Genomic DNA, 21,499 nt, shown 5'->3' with positions numbered 1-21,499 from the left:
TAAGGGTGCAGTTTGTGATTCTAGAACACTTCCTTTTCTGTGGACAGTTAATATCCCTGGCTTCATTTGACACCCATATGTGACTCACTGTTAATCTGCCAAGACACTGTGGGGCCTTCAGGGGACCAGTGGTAAATTACAGAGCTGTTCTAAAGCCCCTATGAAAACTCCTGAGTCCCCACACTTGAAGAGAATCCTGGCCACCTGACAAATTCTTTGGACAAGGAATGAAGTTTCATTTGAGTACCACACTCTGCTATAGCTCATCCCCCTTCTGTCCCCTCCAAAAAAAAAAAAAAAAAATCTATACGCTTCTAAGTAGATTTTCTTATTGTAAGTTAGAGAGTTTTTTGGTTTAGAGAGCTTTTTTAAAGTGCATATACCTCTAAGATTAAAGTGTAACTATCAGTCATTCTAATCTTATGTGAGTTTATTAAATCATAAATGTTTTTTGTTATAATATCCTATTTGGAGATGTTAAACACTAAGGAAATGGTGGAGGGGGGCAGTTTGGGAACCAGTAGGGAGAGACAACTGGACATAGGACCTGAGCAGGCACAGGGCATTTTCATAGAGGTTCCTGGCCTCAGATTATAGGAAAAACCAAAGTTACGGTTTTCTTCAGTGTCCTTGCCTCAAAGGGGAAGTACTTACCTCCTTCTTTGGAAGTAGGATCTGTATGTCTCTGTTTGCTGCTTTATCCAGGCTCAGGGATCCTGAGATGACAGAACAAGATAATCTAGAATGCAGAGGTAAAGAAGGTACAGGGCACAGGTAGCAAAAGGGACAAGCAACAAAATCATGCACAGAGAAATTTTTGGTTGCAAGTGACCACACATGCGTGCTTGTAGCTATGGGGAGAAATGGGCTCTAAGATATCACCTATATGTTTGCTTCAGACATCTGTATATCTGGGTGTTTCCCCAGAATGCCAGAGGGTTCAACATGAGCATCCCGATGCCTGGACACCCAGTGAACTTTTCTAGCGTCACCCTGGAGCAAGCCCGCAGGGATGTGGAACAACTGGAGCAGCTTATTGAAAGCCATGATGTCATTTTCCTGTTGATGGACACCAGAGAGAGCCGGTGGCTCCCTGCCGTCATTGCTGCGAGCAAAAGAAAGGTAGATTGTGTGGATCTTGGGGCTCTTGTGTCTGGTTGTGACTTGATGTGCCATTACCCTGGAGGGAGATCTGCCTTCCCTCCAGAAGAGAGATGTGCTGGCAAATGACCTAGTGACATGGTGCCAAAAGGCTTCCGCTGGCAGACAGTGTCTTTGTCTCATATACCACCATCTAGTATAATAGGTTTCTTCTGTTTCATTTTCACAGCAACCCTTTGAGGTCTTCTAGAGGGGATATTCTACTTAAATTAAAATGTAAGCTCCAAAAGGACAAGGACTGTCTCATTTATTACTCTTTGGTCAGTGACAGCTTCAAGGGCCAACAGTATTGAATGGTTAAATAAATCATGATACATAAATGTGATGGAATACTATGCAACTGTGCACAATTATGTTCTCAAAAACTTAACATGGAAAATATCACATTATGTTCAAAAAGCAAGATATGATATTGTATACATTTAATAAGAATTGTTTATATCTGTAAATATATAAACATTTACATCTGTTTAGCAAAAGGCTGGGAAGGACACAAGAAGAAGGGAGAAAGAGGGGGGAAGGAAAGAGAAAGCATGAAAACAACAGGAAGAAATACCCCAAACTATTAGTAGTAAGTGTTTGAGCCATGAGATTGTGAGTGATTTTTTTTCTAGTGAACTTTTTATTATCCAACTTCCCATATAACCAGAAATTTAGGAGAATAAGTTAAATCACAACTAAGAGAAATTCTAATATAAATGAGAAAAAAAGTGTCCTTAAAAAATCTCTGTGAAGGTTGAATTGTAGTGTGTCAGTTATGTCTCAGTGAAGCTATTATTAAAAAAAAAAAAAAAAAAGTCTGGTAGGGCCCCTGGGTGGCTCAGTCTTCAGCCTTCAGCCCAGGTCATGATTCCCAGTCTCCTGGGATCAAGCCCCATGGCCAGCTCCCTACTCAGGGAGGAGCCTGCTTCTCTCTCTCTCTCTCTCTCTCTCTTTCTGCCCCCTCTCCCCAGCTCGTCGTGTATTCTCTCTCAGTCACTCTCTCTCACTCTGCTCTCTCTTTCTCTTAAATAAAATCTTTTTTTAAAAAAATGTGTGTAGACATGGCAGATGATAGCACAATGGTAGAAAGAATATGACTGAGAACTCTCAAAACTTGGTTTTATACATTTACCTCTTAACAGCTAAGTGACCCTGGGCAAGTTATAGAAGTAACTGCTCTGACTTTCATTATCCTTATCTGTAAATAGGATATATAAAACTGTAAATATCCTCATCTGGGACTTCTAAATGAAACCAAAGTAGATAATTAGTGATAATCACTGGTCAAGCAAATCCTCAGTATTGGGTAGCTTTTACTAACATTGGCTTCTAGACTCTAATTACATTCAAATGCACATATTTATAAAATAAATTTTAAAAGTTGACCAAATATGAAATTAGCCATGGCTTAAAATGTAAGTATCTCTTAATTCTAGACTTTTATTCCTTGAAATCCACAGCTGGTCATCAATGCTGCCTTGGGATTTGACACATTTGTTGTCATGAGACATGGCTTGAAGAAACCTAAGCAGCAGGGAGCTGGGGACTTGTGTTCTGGTCACCTTGTGGCGCCTACTGACCTCCTGGGCTCATCACTTTTTGCCAACATCCCTGGCTACAAACTTGGCTGCTATTTCTGCAATGATGTGGTGGCTCCAGGAGACGTAAGTAGATTTCTTTGTGCTTCCAGGTATTTCCTACAACTGTCTTGCCCACTGGGGCAAAGAGACCCAGCTTTTTCTTTTGTGACTATTTAAATATTGTCTTTAAACAAATAGAAGAATTCTCTAATTTGGGAGTGACATTATCTCCCCACGAGCCTTGATTGGTGTCATAAACTGTGCACAGCTCTTCTTGTTCACCAGTTTAAACGTAGTGACCAACCATTTTTGTGGAAAGCTCAGCAGGGAAACTGAAGGATAGATTGGTCCCTGGAAGCACTCAGCACTGTTTCCTGTGCTTGTATCACTGAAGACAGCATCAAGTGAGGGGTTTGAAGACCCGGATTCCAGTCCAGGCTTGGACACTGCCTTGTGGGGTGATTCCAAATAACACTCATAGACTGCCCATGCGTCTGCAGAATGGGGCCGAGTCCCATAAGATTGTCAGATTTAGCAAGTGAAAATACAGGATTCCCAGTTAACTTTGAATTTCAAGTGAATAATATTTTAGTATGAATTTGTCCCATGCAATATTCAAGACCTGCTCATATTAAAATAATATTCGTTGTCTATCTCAAATTCAGATTTAACTGGGTGTCTCTTATTTTACCAGTAGGAGAGGGGAGAATACTTTAACCTGATTGCTCATAGTGTAAGGTGGGTCAAATGTGAAAGTGCTCTGAACAGCAGGCAGTACACTGTGCAAATGTAAGATTCTATAGCGTTAAAGCCACCACAAAAGGCACAGTCTGTAGGAATGGTCTTTTATCAGAACAGATTATCACTTCTGGTGAAACAAAGCATAGGTGTTTCTTTATGCTTCCCTTCATTTTCCCCTTCTTTAAAAACATGTTCCTTAGTAATTCCTACCTCTTTTGGATGACTGGCTTTTATGGCCTTCCTGTATAAAGAAAAAAAGATAAATATTCTTCGTGTGAAGAAGGATGACTTGATGATCTTCATCAGAGGTGTTATAATATACAGCTCATCCTCTTACTTCATCATTACCAAGAAGTAGGATTAAGAGTCAGTTGCAACAAAGTTGTATCTGTTCATAAGGTGAAAATTTCAGAGTCAAAATCAACCTTAACAACCTCTTAACTTGCCTAAAGTTGGAAGATTAGAATTTCTCTTGTTGCACTAATGAGGGCTTGTGTTTGGAGCCATGTTGTAGCAAAAATACTTGTATTTCAGCCCAAAAATCACACTCAGTGTGACATGATGTCCACACTATGAGAGGCACACAGGAGCTGAGGACTGCAGAAAAGGCAAATTACCCCACATCACAGGCACTCTGAGGCATTGGCTCAGTTAGAATGGCAGGGCAGAATCATTTGCATTATTCAGAAGATTATTCCTCTCCGTGTGTGTCTCAGTTACCAAGCACAGTGAGGTTGATTTGAATCCATTAAAAGAGAACGTGACAAAACTCCATATATGGGGCAGCTAGGTCCCAATCTTTGATTTGTTTATTACTGTTATTCCCTTTTAGCAAAATACTTCATTTCGTTACCTAAGTTGTATATTTTGTTTTTCTTGGTATTTCCAAGAGGTGGTCTTATTTGAGGCTGAATATTCTTTGCCCACAGTGAGCAAGTGTCTGGTTATCTTATGTAGCTTTAACATGGAGGCAGACAATAGTAAGCACTATTATATAGTGCTTACCTTATGCTAGGCACTGTTCTAATCACTCTGCTTCAGACAGCGCAGTTGAGTGGACTGAAACTTTGAGCACACATCAATGATTGTTCCTCTAGTCAACCAGAGACCGGACCTTGGACCAGCAGTGCACTGTGAGCCGCCCAGGACTGGCCATGATTGCAGGAGCCCTGGCCGTGGAATTGATGGTTTCTGTTTTGCAGCATCCAGAAGGGTGAGTTTACTCTGTAGAGATGGTCATTTAAACAAAGAAAGCTTGGCCTTTTCTCAGCCTGACCCTTCTGAGAATTTTTTTCTTCAAAAATACAAGGTTGAAAAACCCAGTCTGATTCTTTGGCCTGGGGGAGCTTATTATGTGATCTTCGGGGCTCTGTCTCTGCATCCTTTTGGAACTGAACTCTCCTGGAGTTATTTGGTAACTGATGAAAAGGAAAAATAAACATTTTGGTGGAGGCCTTAGGGACCTTCATGCTTTTATTCTGTTAGTAGGTTTTGATCTCCTTAGCAATGAACATTTGCAAGGCAATACATGAATCACATGTGATAGAAATTGCATTGGGCTTTATGTAACATCCTCGGTGACTTGACCAAATGGGAGTTTATTTTGCTTATGCAGCAAGAAGCCTAGAGGCAGGCAATCCAGAGTTGGTACAAAAGCTTTGTTAGGCCATCGGGACTCAAGTTTTCCTTCTTACCATTCTCCCAGATACTGTCAGCTTTTCTTCCTTATGCTTGCCACCTCCACCTCCAGTACTTCTTCTGTGTTAAAGTTAAGAACACCTGTCAGCTCAGTTGAGGCTGCTCCCTTTTAAAGAGCTTTCTTGGAAGACTCACCCATTGATTCTAACTCCTATTATCATGTGGCCACACTTTGCTGAAAGGGAGACTGACAAATATGGTTGTTTTATCTGGGCACATTACCTCCCTGAAAAAAGTTGTGATAAGATAGATGTGCAGAATGGATGTTGGGTTGGCAAACAGAAGTGTCTGCTCACTCATTTTTTTGGAATTATGTATATATTTTAAAACCCCAGAAGAGATTATTATGAAGTGGTATTCATTATGTTTGCCTGGCATTTTCCTTTTTTGTTACTTTTCTTTTTTTTTTTTTTTTTGTATCTTGGAGCTTCCAGCCAGGGCTATTATCCTTCTGCCAGAAGAATGCCCTTTATTATTTCCTTTAGGAATACTAGTGACAAGATACTTCAGTTTTTGTTTGTCTGAAAATGACTTTGTCTTCATATTTGAAAGATATTTTGCTGGGTATAGAATTGAAGTTAATGGGGGTAATTTTCTTTTAGCACATTGAGAGTATAGTCCTATTATCTGTGGGTGTTTTTATTGTTGTTGAGGACTTGGTTGTTTAACTCACTGCTGCTCCTCTGATACAGTTTGTTTTTCTTCCTCTTTCCCTGCCCTTAGTTGCTTTTAAGGCCTTCTCATTGTCTTTGGTTGTGAGAAGTTGGACTGTGATATACCTAGTTATGTATTTTTCCTGGTTGTGTTCTCTAGTGCTTCTTGAACCCATGGCTTGATGCCTTTCCTCTCGTGTGTAAAATCCTCAGCCATTATCTCTTAAAATATGGCTTCTGCTCCTTTCTGCCTTCTTTCCTTTTGAGTCTCTAATTGCATGTCAGATTCAACCTATGCCCTTTTCTGTATTTTCCAGTATTTTGTCGTTCTTTGCTTTAGTCTGCTAGTTTGCTTTTGGGTTATCTTCCAGTTTGCTAATTCTTTCTTCTTCTGTGTCTAATATGTGTTAAACCATTCACTGAGTTTTAAATTATTTTATTTTTCAGTTATAAAAGTTCCATTTGATTTTATTTTATACATTGCCTAATCTGAAATTATACATTGCTTAATTGCTGAAATTGTGATTTTGCTCTTTTTCATTCCTTAAAAACATTTAATTATGTTTTTCCTTTTAATTCTTATAAGGTATCTCCATTATCTGGATCTCCTGTGATTCTGTTCCTCTTGCCTATTGGTTTTGTTTTTTGTTTATTTGTTTTTTGACCTTGACCTTAGCTTTTGGTTATGTATTACCTCCTCTAGTACCTGGTATTTTTTTCTTTTTTTTAGACAAATCATTTTGATTATGGAAAATTCAGACATATATGAAAGAAAAAGTATATGTAAAGTAATAAACCCCATTGTATAGACCCCCTAGCTTCAATGGTTACCAACATATGGCCCATCATCATTTATCTATACTATTATCCCCATTTTTTCTCTTCCCACTGGCTTATTTTAAAGCAAATCCAAGATGTAGCAATTCATTCATAAAAATGTATCTTTTTAGTAAAGATACTTTACATATAAAAATAAAAGTAATTCCTTCATATCACTTCACAACCAGTTAGTTTTTCAATTTCCCCAGTTTCTCAAATCCACTTTTTTTTTTTGCTTGATTATTTTTTACTATTAGACATTAAAAAATTGCCAGATGATGTGATTTCCATTTCCTTCTGGAAAACTGCAAGACCAAATACATTAGTAGTCCTGGAATACTTAAGTCTGATTAGGGGTTGCCTATTTCTGGTTCACTCTTATTCCTAGAATGTAACCCCCATTGCTCCCAGTCCAACACCTGGAATATTTTTCATGATTCCTCCTTATTGGCAGACCTCAAACTCTAGTTTTTCCTTCCAGTCCATTTGTCTGTCCATATAACTCTTCAGCTTCTGGATTCTATAGCCACTGCTTTTTGAGGTTCGTAATCACTTTATGACAGAAAGTTGCCGTTGAGAATGCTGTGGGCATTAGAAGCTCTATGGGCTTCTCTCCTCTCACAGATCTTGGCTCTGCATTTCTTCCCTACTTTGGTAGCTGTCATGCTTTCAAACAAAAGTTTTAATATGGAATCTAGCTTTCTGTTTGTTTTCAGTGGAGGGTTGGTCATGACTATGTAGCCTACCAATGCCATACCACTTTTTAAAAATATATTTTTTAATTTATTAAGCACTCCTAGTGTACTAGCTTGCATGTGGGAGTAGAGAAGTGAGTGACTTGATATGTTTTGTTTCAACTGGACCTTGGCTTTATGGTACTCTGTATGATTACTATACTGTATATGTGTTACATTAAAGATACAAAGCTTAGAATGATTGTGATCTGGACACCCTATCTGCTCCAAGAAAGAAGCTCTTATATAATGACCTATAAAAAATATAATTTATTCATCTTGTAATAAATAGAAGTGAGGTAAAATTAAATTAATTTAAAGAATAGAGCCAGTAATTTTAAGAAAGAAAGAAGGAAAGAGGAGATGAGAAAGGGGTGGAGGAAAGAAAAGGAAAGGAAACAAAGAAAAAAGTAAAAGAAAAATGATTAAACAGTTTAAGATTCTCTCTATACCTGCTCAAGGGTCTGCTGCCAGGCGTCAGCTAGCAGAATGAAGTCAAATGGATTTTTACACCTAATTATCTGACAAATACACTGTACTTTATTTTGTTTGTCAGATGCTTATTATATAGTGCTTACCTTGTGCGAGGCACTGTTCTAATCACTCTGCAAGAGTAACTCACTTAATCCTCATAGCCAATCTATCAGGAAAGAACTATTACCTGTCCCATTTTTGAGGGGGAAATTGAGTCATAGAGAGGATAAGTTGCAGGAATTCACAAAGCTGGTAAGTGGTATATTTTGGCTTTCACCCAAGACAGTGTTGCTCCAAACTCTTTTTAATCATCCTGCTATGCTGTTTGTAACACAGAAAGGAGAGAATTGAATTTTTGAAAGATTTGTTTTTCTAATTCTCAGAAAATAACATTGAATATTCTCTTTATTCTATGACTCAAGAGTTTTTCTGCACGATTGAAAAGATGACCTCTATACAATATTGGTAGAATGCATAGTTAGTCTAGGTGTAACAGAGTTAAGTGAAAATAAGCAGCTTTCTTCTTCTTCTTTTTTTTTTGTCTTCCTCTCATCTTGTCATCATCTCCCCCCCCGCCCCCCGCCCCCCACCTACCGCTGCCTTCTAAGTGTCATGTGGCCTCCTGACAGGGTGTTTCTGGGATAAATTCTTGGAGAGCCGATTCTGCCATTCCTTGACACTGCCCCCTCAGTCTGCAGTGTTCGCCCTGGTTGTAGGCTGAAACCAGGTCCTGTGTCACATATCTTCTGTGCCATAAGGAGACATCACACTGTCATTCGGGAAGAGTGCATTCGTTCTCCTGCCCAGTTAATTCCTCACTGTTCTATCTCCTTCCTCCATTTTTGTAGCATTCATATCACCTCCAGAAGTTAAGGTTGGCAAGTTTTCCATTTCAAAATTTCAGTACAAAAACGTACCCATGTTTTTTTTTACAAGACTATCTCAGAGTAAGGGAGTTAACAATCTGCTTAGCATATGCCAAACATTGTACTTGGCAGTTTGTCTAATTTATTCCTAATTTATTCCTCATAATGGTCTTATTCCTGTTTTATAGTTAATGGACCGAAAGCACAGAGAAGTTAAGCAACTTTCTTGTGGTCACAAGCTCTGGCCTTTCTGACTTCAAAATTCAGGCATTTTGTGTGTGTGTGCTCTTCTTCCTCTTTCCCCCCCATGGAAATTAGGTTTTTGCTAGTTCGTGCTTTCTCACAAGGGACATTTTTGGTTATCCTTATAAATCTCACATGGCCCCCTTCCAGATCATCCTCATGGGTCTTAAACCTAAACTTTTATTAGATGAGTACCTGTAGGGTGCCTGGGTGGCTCAGTGGGTTAAGCCGCTGCCTTCGGCTCAGGTCATGATCACAAGGTCCTGGGATCGAGTCCTGCATCGGGCTCTCTGCTCAGCAGGGAGCCTGCTTCCTCCTCTCTCTCTCTGCCTGCCTCTCTGCCTACTTGTAATCTCTCTCTGTCAAATAAATAAATAAAATCTTAAAAAAAAGATGAGTACCTGTAATTGTTTTCTTTTTTCAGGGGCTATGCCATTGCCAGCAGCAGTGATGACCGGATGAATGAGCCACCAACCTCTCTCGGGCTTGTGCCTCACCAGGTTAGTGATTTGGAAGTGAAGTCATAATTTTGGACCTGGTTCCAGTGGTACAGGGGGAACGCATGTGGGGTCACCTCATCATACCATCATCAGTTCAGCCCACCTTCTTTTCCACCCTCTTTCTCCTCCAGCTGCTTTGAGTTTCGGTGGGAATGCTTTAAGACTACCTGGCAAGTATTCCATTTTGCAGGGATGGTAATGAGGAGAAATTGTAAACAAGCAGCATCACCCAGAGTCTTGGATGCATTTAGCATGTTGACTGGAGGTCTCGTAGTGAAGAAGCAGCAGCAAGAACATACTCTGGAATTGGCCAGACGACAGTTTAAATCCCAGCCCTTCAGTTAATTAAGATGGCCTTCCTTGGCCAAATCCCTAAACTTGTCTGAGCCCTCGTTTGCCTGTCTATAAAATGGAGACAGTAATACTGCCCTCGTGTGGTGGTTGCAGAGATCAGAAATGATGGGTACAAGAGTGCTTGACAGTGGTGCCTGGCGTGTCATAGGCCCTTGGTGAAGGATGCTGGCTATTTTTGTTGCTGTTCTTTATTATTCAGTCCCTAGCCACATAAAAAGCCTTATGGGCATACATAGGAAAACCATTAGAAGTGTCAAAAAGTAGGGCTTCTTTTCAAAAAAAGAATCTGAAGTATGAAGAAGATCCATCCCATAGAGAAGGAGAGAGAAAAAAAAGTGATGGAATGAACACTTCAAATTCATGTTGCCTTGTCACTAGTTTTCATTACTGGAATGAAGATATTTTCCAGTCTTACTTTCTGGAAGCCATTTATCCAGGTGCTATCTGTGTATTTCTGTGTATAAGAGGAAGGCTGTCTCCACACAGAAAGTGGTGACAGTGCCCGCCAGTCCCATCTGGGGGTTCTGAGGACAGGCTCACAGCTTAAGACAAGAGCAGGGTGGCCCCTCAGCCCACATTGGTCTCCCCATGCCTCCCCACCTCCTGCTTCCTGTCATCTAGGACAGCCCTACCATTTTCCAGTGGACGATTTGAATCAGAAGAAGGAAAAGTATTTGCCCACAGTCATAGAGAGGTAGTGGATGAGCCAAAACATGAACCTAAATTTGGCACACCTACTGGTGCTCTTCGTGAGGCATTGTGAGTGAAACTTTCCCGGCCTGTCCATGGGGAGTGTTACCTTCTGGTCGACATTCCTGCCCTCTTGCACTAAGTCGCCCGTCAGACACCGTGTGTTAGGTCACTTATCCTCTCAGAGCCCCTTTCCATGTCAGTAAAAGCAGGTGCCTTACCTGGTGTCCAAGATTATATCTATGATGAGGCTTTGCAGACCATAAAACACAGTGCAAATGTGGCTTTTCCAGTCTGTCTCACACAGACTGTGTGCCACTATGCTGCATTTATTTGACATGAATATGTTCATCTTTCTACAGAAACATTTCAGACAGAACCCAACAGACACTGTAATAACCTTCCATCATAAGAAAGCTGTCTTCTGGAGCCGACCTCTGCTATTTACGCTCGAATGTCATTCGAATCCCTATCTACTTCCCCTCTTCACATGTCTCTGTCCCTCTTTTCTGACCTTGAGATGTGCCCTTATCGCCCTTACAGATTTCATACTGAGAAGGGCCTTAATTAAATTTTCAGTCATGCCCCTGCACTTCTCTCCTTCTTTAAGTCCTTTATGTTAAATCATCACAGCTGTAGTTTTCTTAGTGCCAAGGCCAGAGGGCAAAACAGTCTCTTTATAGAAGGGTCCAGTGTCAAAATGCATGTGCCCATGTTTTTAAAGTACTATGGCAACTAATCCCTCTCAGCGTCATTTACCCCCATTGAGCTTCACAATTGTTTGTCATTCACCAACTCTTCTAGTTCTTTCTCCTCATTTTCAAATGTCTGAAGGATTATTTTGGTTGTTGGCCATCTCTTCATTTGGTCTTTTCAAAGGCTGAAGAATAACCCAGCCATATATGGGAAAAGCCCTGTGCTTGTGTGTGATTAGTTGCTTACATTATTTCAAGTTTCAAGCTTTTATTTTTAGCTACTATCTAAAAAAGTGGAGAAAGAACTTTAAAATTAATCAGGGTTGTGTGGTTCCTATTTATAGGCTTTAAATTTCTTCTTCTTTTTCTCCTTTTTTTTCTTAAGTGGAGTGAGTCCATTTATGCAACTCTGTTTTGATTAGGGGAACATCGTTTCCACAAAAACACTGGGCTATGTTGCAATGCCCTGCTGCAGACTCAGCACTTCCCTCCTCCTCTTCCTGGCTCTCCAGATTTCCTCTTGGAGAAGAACTTGGTAAACCCCTTTGTGTGCATTGCATACAAAGAATGACCCCATGAGTTCCAGGGGCTTTTTTTTCTTCTGTCCCCCAAGGAGACTGTGTTAATTGGCCCCTGTGGAATAAGCTGTAGTAGAAAAGTGATAGCCCTTGGATAGAAATGGCAAGGCCCCCCACCAGCAGCACATTGTGTAATCTGGAGAAAGTTGCTTAACTTAGCCTATGGGCTCTGTATCTCTTGCTTTCCTTGTCAGACCAGGGAGGCCTGAGGATGACTTAGTTGATCTGCTTTTGGGACCACAGGCAAATTTTGGCCCATTCAGAGGTTGACCAAGTGCAGGAAAGGGCTTTATTAGGCCTTGATATTCATAATAGTCAGCCTGAAAATAACCTGACTGATTTTGAAAACTGTGAAAACACCATTTAAAGATAAGAAACTAGGCTTATGGGTTTATTCTTTTTTAAAAGTGGCCCAGTGTACATGGATGGGGTTCTGCAAGCAGCCAGCAATAAGCATAATCCTCTTTCTGTCTGTATAAAGCTCATCAACTCCTACAAATTGTTAAGTATACAACCTGAGTTATCACAAAGTAAACACGGACTCATGTACCCAGCACACAGGTTAAAATAAAATCTTCTCAAGCATCTCTGAAGCCCCCCTCATGCTTCTTCCATTTATTGTCACATCCTTCCTACACAGAGGCAAGCATCGCTTGACTCTGGGCACTGTGGGAGACTTTTGTCTAATTTCGAACTTTCTGTAAATGAAATCATATAGTATAGTATACTATACTGTACTGCCATACTTTGGAGTTTGGCTTCTTTTGTAGAGAGAACTTTTTCATTGCAGAGCTTAGCATAGTCTTGTTCCTTCTCTTTCCATCTAATGGGATCCTTAAAAAAAAAAAAAAGCCTTTTCTTGGCTCCTGGGGTGGTGGCTGAGTTCCATGAGGTCAGACCCTTTTTCTGGTTCTTTGGTGCAAGGCACAGCTCAAGAGTTAGAAAATGTATGGGTCACTCCTTATATCTCTAGGAAGTTGGTTTGCAGGTTCATGAGAGATCCTGAATGTGATGGAAATTGGCAGCCTGTGGAGCTGCTGATCATTTGACTGGACGTCCCTCAGAATATGAAAAACAAGGTGGCAATACAACAGTCCTCCAAACACCATGGTCATTAATCTAGCAGTCAGCTTTTATCCCACTTGTGGACCAGGAAGTTCACATTTTTTGTCTTTGGGTGAATGTACTCTTGGCTCTCAAGTACTGATGAATAAACACCCTGAATGTGTATGCCATTCCTAGGGGTTTGGACTTGCCAACCTCATGGTTCTCTTGGGCTCTTGAATTCTTTATTTTAATTACTTTCAGAAAAGCAGAACAAAGGTGGAACTAGGGCAGAACCCTGAGAGAGACCTGACCTGGGAAACCTCTGAGACATGTCTGAGATAGAACTTGGGTCCCTACCCATGCCTTGGGTTGCTAGTTATCTGGCCTGTCTGCACAGGCTATACCCCCACAAATCCTCAGGCCTTTTTTAATAAGCTCTCTTTACTTTGCTCAGAAATGTTTATCACAGTGTGCCTCTAGGGGTATGGATGGACTGACTGCTGAGGAAGGAGATTAAGAAGAAAATCAATAAAAGCCCATTTCCTGAGCTATAGCCCAAGAAAGGGAGTCTTCTTTCCCTCTGGTTTTATACCCTTCCAATAATGATAATGGGAATGGCAGGAAAGACAAATAGTCTAAATGTCTGCTGTTTCTCCATATCAGATGTTCTAGTTTGTGACCCATCCATCCTCCCAGACCCCCTTGCGTTCAACCATCCCTTCAGCAGATGATTGCCAAACACTGTGCCAAGCACCATGATGTTCTGAGAAGTTCAGTAACTGACACAAGGGCACCCAGTATTTATTTCCATTTGCTTTTGGAATCATCTAACTCGGTGGATATACCCCAAGCCATTTGAATGTGGTGGAACTTCATTCCAGAGGGAGGCCCTGATTAAAAGGAGGGATCTGGGTACAAAATCTGACAATATCTGTGCTTTCTGTGTGGGGCCGTAGAAGAAGAGAGGGTGATAGGCCTTCCTTGGTGCATGATAGAGGGGATGAATTACACATAGTGCAGAGTTCAAATGTGTATTAGAGAGCATCTCTTGTCCCAGAAGACTTGGGCATAAGTTTATCCATCCAAGGATGTTATTTGTGCCTCCCGAGTTTTGCTCACCTGATGAGTCCATCCTGTTTGAGAGGTCCCATGTGGGAGGCAGCCTGTAATCTTTATGATCATATAGATCCAATTAGAATCCTGGGTTTTCTTCTTAATTACATTTTAATCCATTCATTCTTTAGCTCCTTTTACAAAATATTTGAAACAGCTCTTGTCACTTGTTAGTGTGTGGCCTTGGGCAGGTTACCAGTTGTCTCTGAATTTCCTGTTTCATGTCAGTAAAATGGGGATAATTATATAATAAACTCCTGGAATTAATATACAGGTTATATCACATTTACTAAGCACTAGCACAGTTTTGGGCACATAAGGGATACTAGTAAATGTTGGTTTTATCTTTCTCTTTCACTTTTAATTAAAATGGTTAAATGGAACTTCTATGCTCTTCTAAATAGGGAGTTACAAAGAATCTCCATAAAACTCTGGAAGCCTTCCAATGAGTACATTGGGAAGGACTGAAAAGATTAGCCAGCATCATTCTGCAGGATTTTTCTAAGAACGTTGCTGTCTCATGTGCAGCTCAGTCCTTCCGTCCCTTGCTGTCCAGTTCACTTAAGGAGAGGAGGACTATTGGTAGTCATCGATGCCATTGTCTGAAATGAGGGTGACTGTGCCACGCCTGGGGTGTTGCAATTTCTCCACTCCCCATTTTGGCATTGATTTTCATTAAGACCCTTCAACGTCCAAAGTTCATCTCTTGGAGTTTGGAGTTCGTTTTTATTTATGCAAATTCCAAGCTCTTGAAGTGTTGCCAAGTCTGCTGGAAACTGGTGTGAAGTCAATGCAGCTGGTTCAGTTGTGGCCACACAGTGCCTGCTCAGCGTGGGCACTTTGTGGGCATTGGCTCTCTGCTTCCCATAGAGGCAAGGTGGGCTTAGAGCTCAAGCTGATTTTACTCAGTTTTGCTGTACACACTGCCAGCAGCAGCCCAGAATGGAAGCAGCTTCTTTCTAATCCTGATCTATTGATTTTGTAGCCAACGAGGCATAAAGGACTGAAGATGATTTCATTCACCCAGGCCCTAATAGCTGCCATGTAGGTATTGAGTTTTTGTTTTTTGCAGGACTTTTTGTTTGTTTTATTCTTGTGGCCTTCTTTTCCTTGCCTTCTTTCTTTTCATCTCTCCCGTGCTCTGCAGCTCTCTTCCCCAGGCTTTGGAGCCAGAATGAACAAAACTCAGATTCCTGGCTTTGCCACTGGTGATTGTGGAACTTTGGGCAAGCCATGCTACTTACCTGAGAAAGTCACAGGATGATTGTGAGGGTAGATTGAGATAAATGAGCAAAAATACCCAAGAGCACAGGACACAGGGATGGCACTTAATAGTGCTGTCCTCCCTCCCTTCCCATTTTCTGCATTATTTCAGGACATGCCTTCCCGCACAGCTTGCAAGGAGAGGAGGGAGCAGCTGTTTATGCGGAAGGGAAAAAGGAGAGGGGTAAGCACTGTAAGGGAAGCATAGGAGAGGCAGAGAAGATGGGCGAGAAGGGTGCTTGGTGAGTTTGAGGACCTGCAGGGCTTCAGGTGTGCCTATAACACAGGCCTGGAGAAGCACGGGGGATGGGGTGGAGGGGAGGCAGTCAGGATCCAATAAACTATTTAAAAGGCTTGGATCCTCACCTCAGGGGCGGCGGAAAGCCAGTGGAAAGTCATGAGCTGGACATAACATGGTAAAATTTGGCTGCTGCCTGAAGAATGGACCGTAAGAGATCTGAGTGGGTCTGGATGTAGACTTGGAGTCAGCTAGCCTTTAAGAGGAAGACAGCTCAATCCAGGGGTTCCCACGTCTGGCTGTGCCTCATGAGTTACCTCAGGAGCCATTTCAGAATCAAATTTCCTGTCCCTCTTCCAGATCCACTGAGTGACAGCCTCCAGGGATGTTAGGCATTTGAGAACGACAGCTTCAGTCTATTTAAAAAAGAGGGGGAGGGACTTCTTGGTGCCATCCTGTGGGACAAAGTACATTAGTCGTCAAGTTAACACAGATCAAATCCTGCTCTTTGAACTTGCCTTTGAGTTCTGTGCTTCCACCAACCCAAGTTCTATTTCCAAAAGGACCCTTGACACCTTGCCCCAGTCCACACCTCCAGCCCAAGCAGGTGTTCTTGCCAATGAGTCTGTGGAGCTAATTAGGCAAGGCACAGGTGTGTCTAATGCCTTGGGGCTGGGACCACCCACTGTCCTGAAGGGAGGGCCAGGAGGAAGGCCAAAGAGAGTTTAAAGGCCCTGCTCTGTGGCTTTTTCATATCTCCTAACAGTTTGTTTGTCTGTTTGTTTCTTTTCTTCTGGTGAGGGGAGCTTGTCCTTGGGCAAATACCAGCAATACCTTACTAGTGTTTGACAATGGGGATTTCAACTCAGTTTGGGCCGCTTTTGTCCTTGATGGGGCCTGGGGACCATGAGTGCTAAGGGAGCCAAGAAACCACAGCTAATTGTATTTCTTCTAGGTTTTGTCTTTCCTGGGTAGACTTTTACATATTCAGGGGGTTTAGCAAAGATACATTGTAGAGCGGGTTTGTGCATGAAATATTTTTGTTGTTGTTGTTAGAAGGCAACACAGGAAGCTGATGCCGGAGGTTGTTTTGAGGACAAGGGGGTTGAGGGCAATAGGAACTTACACTTTTCATTTTGTGCCTTTCTGTACTATTTTGAAAATGTTAAGATTAGAAAGAGGTATAATTTATATAATATAACTTAAGTGTGCATTTCAATGAGCTTTAACAAGCGCATACACATATATAACCACCACCCCAACTGAAATGTAGAACATCCCAATGAACCCCCAAATTTCTTTTTTGCATTTCCCAGGTAATATCCCCACATTCAGTCCCAGGCAACCACAGACCCACTTCCATATGGGCCATCTAAATTTTTCCTTATTCTTTTCTGTTTTAAGAGGGAAGAAATTTAATGTAAATTTAAAATATAAAATGTGTAGGATAGGAGGCAAGGTTTAGCCCATCTAAGGAATCGCTCTTACTAGCCCCAAAGCTAGGTATAGAGGCATGTGTGTTTGTAAAATCGGCAGTTTTCCCCTCTTGGTGTTCAGAGGAGACCATTTAGAAGGAAGTTAAATATTTAATTATTATTTTTTTTAAATGCAAAAATGGGAGTAAACATCTTTTTGGAGCATGGGTTATTTTTTGTTGTTTGCTCTTTTGTTTTCTCTCATGTGCTTAGTGTTTATTTCAGGTAGAGTTAAAATTTTAAAATAGCTGTTTAATGCCTACCCTCCTGTACAGAAAGATTGACAGCAAATATTAGAATTAGAGTTTATAGTAAACTGTGTGCAGTCCCAAAAGTAAGAGAATTTACCTTGAGCAGTGTCAAGAGTCCTTACTTTTTAGTTACTGTGTGAATGGAGAAATGACTTTAATGTCATTTCATAAAGGCTTTTCATTTGAATGTTATTTTAGATGTGGGCAAAATTAGGTAGGTGTGGTGGTGCTATTTTTAGAAAACGTGGAAAGAATGAGAACTTTGCTAAAAGCTTCCATCTGTTTTCTGACCTCTAACAGGTGATGTTGAGTGGTATACAGCAAACTACAGGAAGGTGTAAATAAGTTTGGTAACTGAAAGCTCCTGTGTCACCAGTTTGCCTGATAAGAATCACCCGGGGCTCTTGTTAACATATAGATTCTCAGGCTTTATCCTAGCCCTTTTGAATCAAATTCTAGGGGATTCTTCTCTCTGCTCTGGCAAGTTTAGAAAAACACTGAGCATATTGCTTTGCATCCTTTGCGCACTTCTAAGTGGGAAGATGATGGTGAATTTTTCCTCACCCAAGCTAAGAACAAATTGTTAAAACGTCTTGGATGTGAATTGGGGACTGGCCTCTTACATATGTGTGAGTATATTTATTAGGATTTTGCATAGAGTACCTGGATTTTAGATTGCTCTGCGATTTCTAACCATGTCTAAGGAAAGTGCTGAAATTTTAAGTAGTAATCCCTGCTCTTTAAATTTTACCCATTTCTTGTAAGATCGGGGGAATGAAGAGCATATTGTGGAAATTCAGTGCATTTTTAATACTGGGGATTTAAAGCATTAGTGATGTGGGAAGGGCTTCAGATTGCCTGGAAAATGTGAATGGTGCTACATTGGAGTTTTTCTTGTGGTTTATTTCCGACTTGTTTTCTCTGTATAGTTGAGATATGAATAATTTGGTAGGCTTTGGGATGTTTGTGTTTTTTCTCATTCATTCATTTCATAGTAATATGTAGTCTCTCTTAAAAGTGACATAATATGTATGTCACTGTGCTATGGCCAAGTGCAAATAGTTCAACCTATGTCTTGCCCTTTATAGGCAAGAGAAATAAATATTTTTGTTCAGTGTAGCATACAAACTGATCCTAAAATTCATATGGAAAGGTAAAGGACCCAGAATAGCCAAAATAATCCTGAAAGAGAAGAACAAAGTTTCAAAACTTAGTACAAAGCCACTCTGATCAAGACAGTGTTGTACTGTCATAAGGATAGATATATAGATCGACAGAATAGAAATGAGAGTCCAGAAATGAATTCTTAAATTCATGGTCATTTGATAACCATTCAATTGGGGAGAATAGTCTTGTCAACAAAGTGTTGGGACAACTGGATTTCTACATGCAAAGGAATGAATTTGGATGCTTATCTCATACCATATACAAAAGTTAACTCAAAACGGATCATAGACATAAATATAACAGCTAAAGCTATAAAACTAGAAGAAAACATAATCCTCATGACTTTGGGTTAAACAATGGTCTCTTATATATATATGACACCATAAGACAGGGCAACCAAAGAAAACATAAATAAGACTTCATGAAAATAAAAAGTCTTCCACTTCAAAAGGAACACCATCAAGAAAGTGCAAAGATGACCCGTAGAATGAGACAAGATATTTGCAAATCTTATCTGAAAAGAAACTTGTATTCAGAATATCTTTTTTAGAAACTCTTAAAATTCAACAATAAAAAGAAAAAAAAAAAGCACCCTATTTAAAATTGTTCTAAGAATTTGTGTAGTCATTTCTCCAGAGAAGATTTACAAATGATCAAAAAGCACATGTTCAGCATTATTAGTCATTAGAGAAATGCAAATCAAACCACAGTGAGAATACCACTTCAGACTCACTATGATGGCTGTAATCAGAAAGACAATAACAAGTGTTAGCCTTGTAGGTGGGAATATAATATGGTACAGTCACTTTGGAAGACAGTTTGGCAGTTCCTCAGAATGTTAAAAAATACAGTTACCGTACGACTCATTAATTCGTAACATAATGGGAATTACTGTATATCCAATTTTGTCGATACCCAAAATAAATGTCCCAACTGATGAATGGATAAACAAAATGTGGTATATCCATATAATGGAATGTTATTTGGCAACAAAAAGGAATCAAGTACAGAAACAGGATATAATATAGGTGAAAACATGCTAAGTAAGGGAGGCCAGTCTTGTAGGATTTCATTTATAGGAAATATGTAAAATGGACAAATCAGAAATAGAAAGTAGATTAGTGGTCACCAGGGCCTGGGGAAAGTGAAGAATGAGGACTAATTGTTTCTGGGTTCTCAGTTTCTCTTTGGGGTAATGAAATGTTCTGAAATTAGATATTGATGATAATTGTATTATTCAGTGAATATACTGAAAGTCTCTGAATCATATACTTTTAAAAGATGAATTTTATAGTACACGAATTATATTCTACTAACCTGTTGGGGTTTCTAAAATAACTATTACACAAGGTATTTAATAATAAATATCAAAAAGAAGGATTTCATGTGATGGAGACATTATCTCTAAACTTGATGATAGGTAGATTAAGGATTTATGAAAGGTCTGTTTGCATTGAGTGGTTTTTAAGGAAGATGGAGATTTGGCTATGTAGCTGTTTCCAAAAGGAAGGGTTCTGAGTCACAGAATTCAGCATGAGACAAGGTCAGGAACTCAGAAATGTCTTTGGAAGGAAGTTGTATTTCAGCTTAGTTAGTAGCTGTATGAGGCCTATGAGCAGACTGAATTTAAGACATAATTAGAAAGGCAGGATGGTCCCAGGTTAGTGGGGGATCTTGAATGCCAGCATAAGGAATTCTCTGTCGTGTTTGTTTCAGCTCTAGAAAGTTGATTAAAAAAAGAAAAAAGTGACACACCCAGGAGCTGTGTATTAAAAAAATACATCAATGGCAGGGTGTGGCATTATATGGAAAGATGGGAGCTCACCTGTGGAGATACCCATTAGGAGGCTGATGCATTAGTTTGAGAAAAAGGCCTTCCTTTTTAAAAGTACCTAACACTAGGGGCACCTGGGTGGCTCAGTGGGTTAAAGCCTCTGCCTTCGGCTCAGGTCATGATCCCCAGGGTCCTGGGGTCAAGCCCAGAGTCAGGCTTTCTGCTCAGTAGGGAGCCTGCTTCCCTTCCTCTCTCTCTGCCTGCCTCTCTGCCTACTTGTGATCTCTGTCTGTCAAATGAATAAATAAAATCTTTAAAAGTAAAATAAAATTACCTAACACTAATTACTTTGAGCTCTAGGCCTTCTGATACCAACTTGGTGAATTTAAAAGGCCTCATACACAGATGTTACTTTACTTCATTTCCTGGGAAAATGAATCACAGTTTCCTAGTAAAGAGCTGTCTGGGGGTGCTAAACAATAGTGTGTGGCCCATACTTGGCCAGTCCATTCATTTTGGTTCCCTTTTCTTCTCTTGCTCACCACCTGTGTTTTTTGTTTTTATTTTCTTCTTTCCTGCCTTTTTTCCTGCTCCTATCTTGGTCTTCTGTCTTCCTTGCCTTCAACTTTACCTCCTATCTGTAATCATGAGACAGTTTAGCAGAGAAAATTACCAATATTTCTTTATATAGCATAAAGCTTGATGTTAGGTGTAGGAGAAAAAAGAATGAAGAAAACCTTTTTGTGGTTTTCTTCCACAAAATGCCTGTGGAGGCATTTACATAGGCTATATCAATGAACATTTTAATAGAAAATGTGCAAAATATGGTCACTTTTTTTGGAACTTAGTATAAAAGGTATTTATATATAAACATATATGTATGTATATATATAAATGTAATATAAAAGTAACTGAGGTATGAGAAGACTCACTTTGAGAATTCTTTTAAGCCTCTCACTTCTTCATCTTATGAGGATCTCAGCATTCCCATTTATGACCTGTTAAAGTCTTTCCTAGAAGTTTGATGTCTCCTGTTTTGGTGTCCTGAATAGCAAACTTAAACCCTGATTGTGCCTCCAGTACTATATAATGAAATGGTTACCACATTCCTGAGATTTAGGAAACTAAAAGATTGTTGCATTTTTCGGAGGTTCACAGTGAGGCCATCTAACTAATACAGCTCTCTAATTTATCATTTCTACCAAACGCTCTTTTGATTTTGGATTACATTGAAAAGGGTATTTAAAAGACAGCCAAGCCATGTTCGGTTTTCCAGAACGAACGTGGAGTTAGACTAGGTGCAGTGAGGGCATGAATATGGGAGTTATCCCAATCCAGGAGAAAGCTTTTTTCTTTGAAGATTTTGTCAGGTTTTACTTGTTTTTATTTTGGGGAAATTGTTG

General features: G+C 40.1%; 1 protein-coding gene across 4 annotated transcripts in view; it reads left to right on the top strand.

The window, feature by feature from the left end:
• ATG7 (autophagy related 7) overlaps window positions 1–21,499 on the top strand; it is a 254,848-nt gene that overhangs the window by 56,843 nt on the left and 176,506 nt on the right. For all 4 annotated transcript variants that reach the window (XM_044252987.1, XM_044252989.1, XM_044252986.1 and 1 more), the window contains exons 13-16: window positions 928–1,122; window positions 2,604–2,807; window positions 4,562–4,677; window positions 9,376–9,451. In XM_044252987.1, the coding sequence (XP_044108922.1) occupies window positions 928–1,122; window positions 2,604–2,807; window positions 4,562–4,677; window positions 9,376–9,451 (591 nt within the window). The remainder of the gene's footprint in view (window positions 1–927; window positions 1,123–2,603; window positions 2,808–4,561; window positions 4,678–9,375; window positions 9,452–21,499) is intronic.

Source organism: Neovison vison, chromosome 6 (genome assembly GCF_020171115.1).
Source record: "Neovison vison isolate M4711 chromosome 6, ASM_NN_V1, whole genome shotgun sequence".
NCBI lineage: Eukaryota > Metazoa > Chordata > Mammalia > Carnivora > Mustelidae > Neogale > Neogale vison.
Note: the sequence above shows the minus strand (reverse complement) of the source record. Positions and strands in the feature narration are given on the sequence as shown.